We start from the raw sequence: 12,032 nt of genomic DNA, 5'->3' as shown, positions 1-12,032 counted from the left end.
CTTTGCTATTCCTGATAACTGCTCAGTTAAGGTGCCTAAACTATAAGCTTCTTGAAGACAGGGAAATTTTTCTTTGTTTACCCTGACCACATCCTAGAAATCTGCCTTAGAAGGACTTAGTAACATACTCGTTCAGTTTAGTTATACAAATACTTCTTGAGCACCACCATGTCATGCAGCGGTGATGATGACACAGTTCCTATCTTTAGAAGCGTTCTTAACACAATTAGAAAACACATTCATAAAGACAAATTAGAAATCAAAATAACTAAGTGCCAGAGTTTATGCCCAGAATAGTTATGGGAGTAGAAAAAAAAGAACCCATATTACTCACTAATAACTAAGAGGAAAGGGAAAACAGGAAATCATAAACAAGCCTCAAAGAAGCAATCCCAAAGCACACTAGAGCCTTGGGTCCCCAGAGCCACCTCCCATGTTCATGGGATGATGATCTTACAACACCAGGTGACTTTCCTCTGCTTGTCCATGTAAAAGGTGAGGCTGATCACCCAAAAGCCAAGCACAACAGTTTAGGGCCTTCTGGTCCAGCCTTTATAGTACTCACTGTAAGGTCAAAATGCTCCAACTCCTTGCAGGTACACTTTTGCTCCCCAGTGCTGTCCACCCCAAAGCCAGGGGTCCTGGAATCAAACTCCGTCTACTTCCTGCTTCCTTCCTGGCTCCCATCTAACACCCTCTTTCCTGTCGCACCCTAGGCTTCTCCCTTACTTCCTCAAATGTGCTCTAATATTACCCCAAATCAGGCAGCTGCCAAAAAGGGCCTAAGCGTCCTTTCTTTCCCCTTATAGAATTCTCACCGGCCTCAAACTGTCAGAGAAAACTTCTGTCTCCTGCTCATAGGCGGCGAAGTCTTGATGACAACAGATTCTTTCAAATAAAGACAAGTACAGACAGAAACAATGTCAGGAGTGACGCTCAAAGGAGTAAAGACACCCACTAAGTGTAGGGTGGGGAAAGATGAATATTCAGGTGAAGACAACATCGGTATTAGAAAATCAGCCAATGTTTAATGACGGAGTGAAAGATGCCTTCACGGGGCTGGCAGGAGCCGTGATGACAACAGACTGTACACTGTCATTTCACCTCACTTTGGATCACAGCCCTAAAATCAAAGGAGAAAGATAGAGAGGTGCTGGCTTTTAAGCTAGTTAAAAATTTGAGATGACAAAGAGCTGCTGTTTCCAAGGCACTCTTCTTATACAATCAAAGAGACAGCCCATGACACAGGCTGCCGGTCGCCTGGGAGACTCGGAATGACCTGACTTCCACCTTGAGTGCCATCCTGGGTTGTGAGGATGTCATTGCTTAGAGAGATTTGAGGGACACTAGAAAGCCCTGCTCCCAAGAGCTCAGTCGTAGCTCGGGGTCCTCAGTGTCTGCTTAGCGACGTCTCCTTTGTGTAGTAATTCATACATGCAACAAATAACTACTGAGCACCTACCACCTGGCAGGAACTGTATGAAGTGCTGAGAATAAAATGACAAACAAAACAGAAGAGCTTGGCTCTCAATGAGCTTCTATTCTAGTGCAGTGTTTCTCACCCTGGAGCAGACAACAGCATTGGGTTTCTCATTCAGGTCTGGAGTGGGGCCTAGAATTTATGTTTCCAATAACTTCCCAGGTGATGCTGATGCTGCTTTCCTGCAGAGAACCAATGTCCTCGTGAAAATAACACCATGAGGAATAATTGTTTTGGAATTATGTGCATTGGGAGGCAGCCAAGAGTCTCCTTGCTGGTTCTGTGAGCAGTATGCCCTGCCCTGAGGTCTGTGGTCCACAGAGCCTAGGCTGTGGCTGTGTCTCTGAGATCTCCTTGCCCTTTGGTGGCTTGAAGCTGGCTGGCTTCCAACATAATTGCCAAGCAGTAAGTCAGTGGGCTTCCTGCCTGCCTGTCCCATCCTGGGCTGGGGATATCTATTTCCCTTTGTTCTAGGTCATGTCAGGATGTCAAAAGCTGCAGCTTCAATTCTGAGCGTAATACAAGTTTGCCATAAAAATACAAGAGAGAATTCCCAAAGCTACAGAATGAAGGCTTTTTACAATATCAATTCAACCCTTGTAAATTTAATCCAGGGTTATTTGTTGCACCAAAATCTCTTTACTGTGATATATTACTTAGTTACTGGGGTTATCACAGCAGTATCCTAAAGTTGCATAGTACATAAAACATTTCAGTTAACAATGCAGGAAGGTTAACTCCCCCAGATAACCTGCAATCACAAGGGCTAGTCCAGATGACATCCCTCTGTCAGCTTCCACGAGCTATTGATGGTTCAATCAGTTTGTTTTGAAGGTAAGGTACAACAAAAGAGCAGTAAACTTATTCAGACTGTTAACAGGGGCTATCGGGAATGGGGCTTACAGGTAAGTAATTCTGGGTGTTTTAAGGCTATTATCAAACAGCAATGGTTGAAGGAAGAGACAGCTACTAATAACACAGAAGGCAGCCATCATAAACCACTTTATGGCAGAAACCTCCATCTATAAATCCTGCGACACCCGGAGACAGCTTCAGATTTATAAAACTGCTTGTTAAGCCAGGGCACTTAATGAAAAGAGATCCGTCTAAATTCTAAGTCTCATGTCCCTAGCTGCAGAGGGCAACTCCAATTTTCCTGACCTTCTCAAGGTGGTAGTGGGGCGTGGGAGAGCCCCCCCCTCCCCGGGGCTGGGGTGGTCAGAGCCACTCCTGGCTATGAAAGGGGATCTGAGGTTATCAAAAGGACAGCAGGGACTCTAGGATCCTGGGCAGGTGTTTACACATCCATTTAGCTCTGTCCTGAAACAGATCTCCCGAAGGGAAGACACCAGCACCCAGAGCTTTCCAGGTTTTCTCTCTTCGACAGAATGCTTCATTTTCTTAAAATACCGCTCTAAGGACATAGCTAAAAAGGAGAGAAGGACAAAAGAAACAACACATAGGCTTTTATTTTCTTAATCATAAAGCTCATTTTTTTTTTTCTTATTAAATCCCAGGAGCCTAGTGTTTCCCATCTAGACCTCAAAGAGAAAGGAGAATGTTGTCACCTCCTGCCCACAGCTGTCATCCCAGGAAGCTGGCTGCCACCCAGTATAATGGGCTACGAGCATGGAAGAGTTAGGCTGGCTCTCTGTGATCTGCTGGTGGGGTTGGCTACCATATTTCTTTCTCTGAGGTTCTGGTCAAGAAATACGAAGCTTCCAGTTCCTAAAGGAGCTGGGCTATGGGACATCAGATTTTATTCTGTTCTTTCTGCTTGTAGCATTCTGTGCTTCTCTGTGTTATTTCTTACTGTCTCTGTGCTCCTATCCATGGAGAGCAGGGAGCACAGTGCAAGTTACTGATGCCCTTCCTGGCATCATCCCAGCAGGCAGCTGTGTGTGGGCCATGAGACATTCATTCCTTCACAAGGCTTAGCAGAACAGAGTGAGCGTGGTAACAAACACCGTGCTTCCTTGCTGTTGACTGGATTATACCCACTCTGTTTGGTAACACAGGCTACCTCATGCTGATCAAAAGCACTGATCAACTGCTAAAGATGTCCAATTAATGAAAGAGAAAATGTTACCATGGTTTACATGCAGATTATTGGAGAAACCAAAGCTTTAAAGTGTGGGGAGATAATTAAAAGGAAGGGAGGTATTCACAGTGAAGGGCTTGTAGAACAAGAGGGCAAAAGAAAAAGCCCAAGCTTTGAGTTCACCTTGCTGAGTGATCTTGGCACAGGCTCAGCTGCCTTTCTCAGCCTCAGTTTCTCCATCTGTTCAACAAACCAGATGGCGTGGGCCAAATGATGTGTAAGCCTCCTTCAAACTTTGCCTTGGCTGAATCCCATCTGCCTCAAAGTTGGTTTGCAAAAAGCACATCCACATTGCCCCTTCTTGTTACACCAATTTCCTTGTGCAACCGCCCCTGCACCTCCAGGTAGCAGAGAAGGGTGAGAAAAAGCCAATAAAGACTGAGGTGCAATGAACAAACACTGGGGGTGGAATAGCTCCAAATGCTCCAAGAGATGACAATGATCTCACTCTAATGAGCCAGGGTGAGCTCACCTACAGCATTAATGAATGCCTGGCAACTGGCAAAGGCCAGCTGATTTTCCTCACAGTTCACCGGCAGCATGTTTGAAGTCTCTGTGCAAACAATACACCCACAGGACAGTCCAAGGCCCTCTGCAGAGGGTAACCGGCAATTACTCTGTGGGCTTCTGTCACTTTGATCTCTGGGTCGTGACCTTTGCTTTCTTGTGATCTTCAAAGCCCAGATTGTAGATTAGCTGGAGCATGCTAGCTGGGTTATGTAAGTCACAAGTTTTACAGCTCCTATTGGGTGGGAAATGGTGGCAGGCCAGGCGGCCACAGACAGTGGAGTGCTACAGATGCTGGGCAGGCCCTGGCCTTACTCCCTACCAGGGAACAAAGAAAGGGTGTCATGTTTTAAATAATTTAGGGTTGCAAGGAACACAGAGAGACCTACTGCAGTGGAGGGAAGAAGGAGAGGCCAGCCAGAGGCTGCAGTGGCAGGAGAGAGTGCACGACACAGGCTTCAGGGACCAAAGACACTAAAAGTCCAGAAGCCCAGCTCCCTTTTTGGAAAGTTGAAGTCCAGCATTTATGGATCATTGTTGACTTTCAAGTCATTGTTCTTTCTGAAGAAAAAAAGAGGAAATAGATTGCAAATAAAGACAAGCAACAGACCACTCTGAGCATTGAAGTTTCCCAGAGTTGATTCGTTATTCTTGACTGGTATTGAAGTCCACAAGAAGTCACAAGGGTTTCTGAGTAGTACAGGAAGCCTTACCTGGCAAGCTTCTCCCTGCTCAAATCCTGAAGGCTGCTATCACCTCCATTCAATATTCATCCCCAAACAGTAGCACTGCATCCCCACAGCCAGGTCCAGGCTCCTGTGACCACTTGGCCATGGACATTGCTCAGCCCTGAACTCTGATGAATAGCAAAGGGAACCCCAGGCTCAGTTCTGCTCCTACCCCAGCAGGCCAGGACTCTACTCAACAACTTTGTAGTATGTTCATGCTCATATAGAAATTTAATGAGCCCGTTTTACTGTGGGGATACGTGCCAAGAAAATTCAACAGGATACACAGGGGGTAAGCGAGAGAGCCAAAAGCATGGGTGGAGGGGGAGAGGAGAAAAGACTCAGCAAAAACCTGAACATCTGTGATGCCATTTCCAATAGCTACATAAATCTAGTCACTTCCCCTTTCTGGTCCAGTGGCTGGCCATGGCGTGACCTAAAACTGGGCTGACCTCTTTGAAATCAGCATCTCCCATGGAAATGAAACAACAGACGCACTTGTTTTGATGTATGGCTGTGTGACATATTATAAATATTACATCACATAACTACAGAGGATGCCAATCAATAAGAAATTTTTTTAGACAGCACTAAATGAACCATGGGTTCTTGCTTCTGAATACACTCCTTTAAGGCTGCTACTATTGCTTAAATGATTAATAGAAGACATATTGTCAGAAAATGTACTTAAAGTGAAAAACAGTAAACTGTAGAAATATCATTCATTTTTAAAGCAATTTTCTAGTGAAAATGTCACATAAATTTACATAGAGGCTCCACTCTTAGGCTCTGAGTAACAGCTAGCAAGAAGGTAACCTCATACTTCGTGGATGAAGGGTCGGAAAAATATTTTACCAAAAGAGAAAAAAAATGCATTGCTGTGCATAAACACAAATGCCACAGGAACTCTGAATTCAAAAGTCATATTGTGAAACCCTAAAATTTCTCAGGGGCAAATGAAGCACAGACTCCAGGACAATAAATCAGAGCTGCTTACAGACCATAGAATTGAACTGCATCATGCATACATTTGTTTTTTTCCAAATACAAGGGTCAGTGCTTATCAAATAAACAAGAAAGCATAAAAATAAATAAATGAATAAATAAAAAATGTAAACGCACCAGGGAACCAATCGACCATGTCACTGCACAATCATGCTGCACAGCAAATGTGTAAAAGTGTAACCAGGTAGACACACATTTCCCATTCTCTCTGCTGTTCTTAGTTGCTGCTTCTCTCAGAATGTAAGCATCTTGCTGTTGTTGTGGGTGACAGGAATTTTCTAAGGTAGTCTGGCATTAGATGTGCTTTTGGGTGCATGCAAACTTTAGGATCCAGCCCCATGTAACAATTTGGCCATATATGCACATGCAAACCACCTCCCCAGTCCCTTCTTTCATATCCTCAGGGAAAAACAGGCCTCAGATGTGGAGGGCAGGCTTGGGGGAATGCCAAGGCTAGCCTCTGAGGTGGATTACTCCTGTAGAATCAAGCCCTGGCCTGAGAATTGTGACCTACAACCAGGGCTTGGATTGAATCCAGATCATAATTCCTTGCTTGTTAACTGCATTTATGAGCATCTAAATGGATCTGATTCCAAATGAACAATGGATATCTGAAGTACCGGAGATTCCCGCATCTACCCCCAAATGCCAAGCTTCTAAGTAGGAAAGTAATTTCAGATGACCTCCAGTATTTCCCAGGCCTCGTTTCCCATGTCCATCCCTACCAGGTACTGGTGAGGCTTCGCGAGACAAGAAGACTCAGTCGTTACCCATTAGAAGTGTCCTCTAGATGTTGAAACTTATGAAGTATGGAGAGAAATATGCAGGATGAAATATGCAAGACAATAAAGGAGAAGCAGACCCGCTTGGGGAGAGAGTCTCAGAACACTAGAGCCAAGTGATCACCTCAGTCCCCAGAGGATGCTTTTGTTGGTTTGCTGCTAAATGCATTAAGATGCCAGATGACTCGGAGGCCCCTCGGAACCACCAATCCAGGTGGTTCTCCCTGTTTTAAAGGTGCCACTACTCAAGGTGGATGTCACACAAGGTCTTCCTATCTCACTCCTTACACTACAGTCCTTAGTATTTTTGCCAGTTGACCCATTACAACAACAAAAAACTCGTATTAGCTTTTCTTTTCCTTTTACAAGCTTGGAACTGAAAACTTCCCACATTCTCCCTCACTCTAGAAGGAAAAAAGCAATAAAAACTTGCCTATAAACATGTTCACGCATAACTTTTTGCTTTATGAATGCATGATAAATAAATGTGGGAGAATATGTATATGATATGCAAACACATATATGAATATGCATAGCTCATACATGCATTTTAGATTATTTTAAAAATTAAACAATGTAATCTAAAGGAAAAAGGAAACAAGAGAATTTCCCAATTTTGCTTTGCTAAAAATTGTTAAGTGGGGGAACTTTTGGGGGCTTGCTTAATGCTCCAAAATATAGCTTAAAAGAAGATGCCATGAAAAAATATGCTTCAAGGGGCTGGGGATTTAGCTCAGCGGCATAAGTGCCTGCCTTGAAAGCAGGCAGTCATGAGTTCTATCCCTGGTACCGATAAAAAGGAAAAAGACCAAAAAAAAAAAAAAAAAAAAAAAAAAAATATATATATATATATATATATATAAGCTTCAAGTAGAGGCTTCACAACTGAAATCAGGCTATTAAATGGCTCCAAATGCTTAAGAGTGTTCTAAAAGCAGATGAAGTCCTGCATGATTAAGCAACTTAAAATATTGATTTAGAAATTTATATGCATTCACCTGCAGGACACGGACCATATTTCTGCTAACAGAATTCACATTCAAATCTACAGCATCACATTTCAAATGAGAATCTTCATCATGGAAAAAGGCTTAATATTTTTTAAAGAAGGGTTAGAGTTTTGCTCTAAGGTTGTTTAAGACTAGCCTAAGATTCTTAAAACAATTGAGAAACCTAGAAAGTAAATTGAAATGCAACATTCTTCCATAAAAGAAATATAACTGAGTTCCTATTGTATCCTTACTTACTTCTACTTATGTTATATGTCTTTTTAATCAGCAACATTCTATGGCCTTCAATATTTCTTATAGCTCAACCTTTATAAAAAATGAAAACATATTCTCTTATGGATTACCACAAATTTATTTTTACATGAAGTTCCAAGAGAATAAGTTCCTCTCAAACCATGATCTATTTCTTCGCTGCCTCCAAATCTATTTCCCCTCCTTACCAGTCTGGCTTCTCTTTGCTTCTTCCCCTAGACTTCCCTTCCCTGTGTTCCTCTCTCCCTCTGTTCCTCTCCTTTCCCTTTTATTTTCTTCCTCTCTTCTTTTTTCCTTTCCTTCCCTCTTTCCTTCCTCCTTCTCACGCTGATTCAGAAGGTATGTGAACAACCAATATCATTCAGAGAGGAACTGTACATGTGAGAAAAATCTTTAAAAACATTGATAAAACAACCATCAAGAAGGAGAGCACAGAGACAGCAAAATGAGAACGTATAGAAAAGCAGGTAGATAAGACTGCTCCTTGAGAGGGGTGAGTTTAGCTGAGGGGTTTCAAAGCAGATGGTTTTAAGGTAGAGAAGAAAGAACAGCATTTTGAACTGGAGGCCATCCCCATGTAGGGCTGGGACACTCAAGTGTAGCTTTATGGTAGAGAGGAATAAGCTTTAGGGATTACACATGAGCACCCTAAACTTTGGTGGAAAGAGGTCTCTTTCCAAAAAGTAATCCCGAGGCAGACCACATAAAGCCCTTGTAACGTAGGACAAGGCCCACCAAACTATAACTCATGGTCAAGTCTAGCCTCCTCTCTATTTTGTAAATAAAGTTTTGTTGGACAGAGCCAAGTCCGTTCATTTACAAAGTAGTCCTCAGTGCTTCTCAGTGTAAGAGCAGAGCTGCTTTACTGTGATAGAGTCCACATGACTTGCAAAACCTACAGTATTCAAGATTTGGTTCTTTATTTAAAAAGTGTGTTAACCCCTGGCCTAGGCCACTTAACAGCTCTTCATCTTTCTTGGGTTTTATGACCTCAAAAAGGGAGAGAATACCTTTAAATTTCCAAAATAGAGTTTAACATTGTCACAGGAAGATCTTTGATACCAGAACTGAAGTATGCAACCCATAGTATAATATCATCCCTTCAAAATGGTATATTTCCCTTTCTCCCACCATACGGGTACTCACCTGTACCTCTTGTAGTCTTCCTCATCCTTCTCCAAACTGACCAGCTCATTGGGACAGGCCACATTACCCAGCAAGCTGAGGTACTCCAGAGCCGGTGTCACTTCTGCCAGGTGATCAAGCAGACACTCTAAATCAGTGATGTGACAAAAGTTAAGGATCTTAGTCCAGGAAAGCAAAAGGCTTAGAGAAGATCCATAGTCCATATGTGGCAAGCATAGCTCAGCAGCCAGCACATCTAGTGCACTCCTGGGTAGCCAGTGAGTGAGGGCTGAATCAATGTAAGTGGGGGTGTAGGACATTACTAGCTTTTCCTCCTCACCGCTGGAAACACACACTTTTCTCTGGACAGGTAAGGTAGAACCACACTTGATGGAAAATGAATAAACAATTTCTTTTACCCTTCCCTCTGTAGTTTTTAATTATACAAGGATGGACTCCTCATAGTGAAACATTTTCAATGAAAATCCATGTTTATTATTTTTTCTAGTAGCAAAAACTAGAAATTATTTCTAAAGGTCTCATTAGAAGTATACTCTCTTTCTTTCTTAGTAGGAGGAATTTATCACTGAAATGAATGGGAATAGCCTGGATATAAACAGGGATTTCTGTCTCGTACAATCTGAGATCTGGTAGAGGGTGAATGGCAAGTTCAGTGACCTTGCTGGTGCCAATAAAGCATTGGGTTGGGGGAAAAAGAGAACAACAACCCAAGTAAATTAGTATAGGTTTTGTCCACTGGACAGGTCAAAATGCATTTCCTGAGACTTTATCATAATCTAAGAAAATGAAAGAGAAAAGTTAGAGGTGGTGGGATTAACATGAGCCATCTCTTACTGGGCTCCACTTTCCAATCAAGACAAACACTGACAATGCCAAACTAAATATGCAAGAGTCATAGATACATGGAATTGCAGGTACTGCAAAGGATTTAGCCACCTAGTTTTCAATCAATCGTCATGTAACACTCCATATATATGAGCTGAGACCCAGGGAAAGTGACAGTTAGATAAGCCATGAGTGGAAGCCATGATTTCCAGGAGAATATGACGAGATGAGTTGTCTGATGCCAGCAAACAGAATGGAGTTCATGCCAGGGAGGGGCATCAGAGTGTTAAGGGGAAAGGGCACAAAGATGCACGCTGCATACAGGAGTCAAAGACTCAGGGTACTTTCTAGAAATGACATCCATTTAGACCCAGAAGACAAAGTAAAGGCAAAGAAAAGAGTTGCTTTCACCTCAGGATATTATCTAACCTTGGGATTTTACCCAGATTTTCTTTGTCACTTTGTCAAAGAAGAATGAACTCTAAATTCAACCTCTGTCTAAATCCAGTCCCTAACATATTTGCCAAGGGCTTACCCCAAGATAGCACATTTCATTTATGACAACCACAACAGTTTTTCTTTCCTTTGGGATTGGATCTTCACATAAACTCTATCCAGAGACCCAACTTCACTTCTTGGGGTTACAGACAGCGAGGCATCTTCTCTTCAACATGACGAGCCTCCAGGTAGTGAAGCTCATATGGCTTCCCTAGGTCTTTCATTCTCTGAGCTGTGTTTCTTCAAGCATTTTCCCTACAATACATTTTGCCTCTATCATATGAAAAGATAAAAATCTGTATCCTGGAAGGGAACAAGAGGAAACAAGAAGAAGCAGAGCAGAAGACTCAGGGCTCGACTATTGATGACCTCCATTTGCCAACATGCTCCGTCTTCCTAAACAAAGAAAAATGGACACTGAAGTTTTTAATCTTTCAGATCTTTTACAAATAACACCCAGGGGTGGTCACAATGAAATTGCAGAGTGAGGGTGATAGGAAGAGAAATTCATGTAGAAGAGGAGAGAAAAAGTCCCAACAGGGAGTTACGGCTGGAAGTGCAGGGGTAGGTAGCCAGGGATCAAAATGCCAACACATTTTTCATCATGAAGAGAAAACACAGTCAGTGCTTTTTTAAATTAAAGCTTCATGATCATATTATCTAAGAAAAAAATTTAAATCTAGCCAGTTAAAATAACAGTAAATAATTCTCAGGAAAAGTCAAGTTTTCTAGCATATTCTATTTGTATGCTTTTTGGTCATTGCTAAATTAAAAAAGAAGGAGGAGGAGGAGGAGAGAAGAAGAGGAGGAGGAGGAGGAGGAGGAGGAGGAGGAGAAAGAGAAAGAAAAAAAGAAAAGTCAATTAAAAAGATCCTGTCACCATGTTTCCAGTACTGCCCTGAAGTCCAGGTCACTTGAGCAGGCCCTGTGCTTTGGAGCATCTGCCCCAATATTTTGAAAGTCCCCATCTATTACCCAAGACTGGCCAGGGCCCAACAGTGTCATTTGTGTGGGTTACACTGTGCCTAGACCTGAACCTGCAGGCCTGAGTCCCAGGCCTGGTTTCTCTGCTGCAGGTTTCACTCGAACCTTCCCCCTTATACATGGACCCCATCAGATGAGCACTAGGACTCATGACTCTCAGGTCATTTTAAGGCCAACGGCTCACTCCAAGAGGGGCAGCCAGGCAAGCTTATCACTTCTAAAGGCCAGTACAGTATTTCTTTTGTGGGATTCCAAGGAACTGGGCTGTCAAACAGAGTCAACCATACTGATTTGGAATAACTCAGACTACTTATATAGATGAGGTAAAAATGACCTAGGGGAAGCCATCTCTGTTATGAATGAAAAGTTGAACTGAAACCTGTTTCCCGCTTAGGCTGACTTCTTAAAACCTTGCTTTTATATCTACTGCATGAAAATAGTGATATGCAGGAAGATAACTCGAAACCAGCACAATTTGTAAATTAACTTGGATTGACATTTCAGTCTTTTTTCAAAAGCATGCTACTATCCATTTAAGAAGTAGGCCTCTTTGTTATGTATTTCTTTATGTGATTTAACATAAAGTTGGTACAACTTATTTGTAAGGGGCTCCTTCCTTGTATAACATACTTTCAAAGTCTCGAGAAAGGGCCATACTAATATCACATGTTTATGTATTTTTATAAAATTTGCAAAAGTTGTTTAACCTCATTT

The 12,032-nt window shown here is 42.4% G+C and overlaps 1 protein-coding gene across 3 annotated transcripts in view; it reads right to left on the bottom strand.

The window, feature by feature from the left end:
• Nucleotides 1-12,032, bottom strand: part of Lrmda (leucine rich melanocyte differentiation associated) — a 996,798-nt gene that overhangs the window by 426,862 nt on the left and 557,904 nt on the right. For all 3 annotated transcript variants that reach the window (XM_063238708.1, XM_063238709.1, XM_063238710.1), the window contains one exon: nucleotides 9,012-9,146. In XM_063238708.1, the coding sequence (XP_063094778.1) occupies nucleotides 9,012-9,146 (135 nt within the window). The remainder of the gene's footprint in view (nucleotides 1-9,011; nucleotides 9,147-12,032) is intronic.

This window comes from Cavia porcellus, unplaced genomic scaffold (assembly GCF_034190915.1).
Source record: "Cavia porcellus strain 051 isolate PalLab524CR breed Dunkin Hartley unplaced genomic scaffold, mCavPor4.1 scaffold_28, whole genome shotgun sequence".
NCBI lineage: Eukaryota > Metazoa > Chordata > Mammalia > Rodentia > Caviidae > Cavia > Cavia porcellus.
This window is presented reverse-complemented; position numbering and strand designations above follow the sequence as displayed.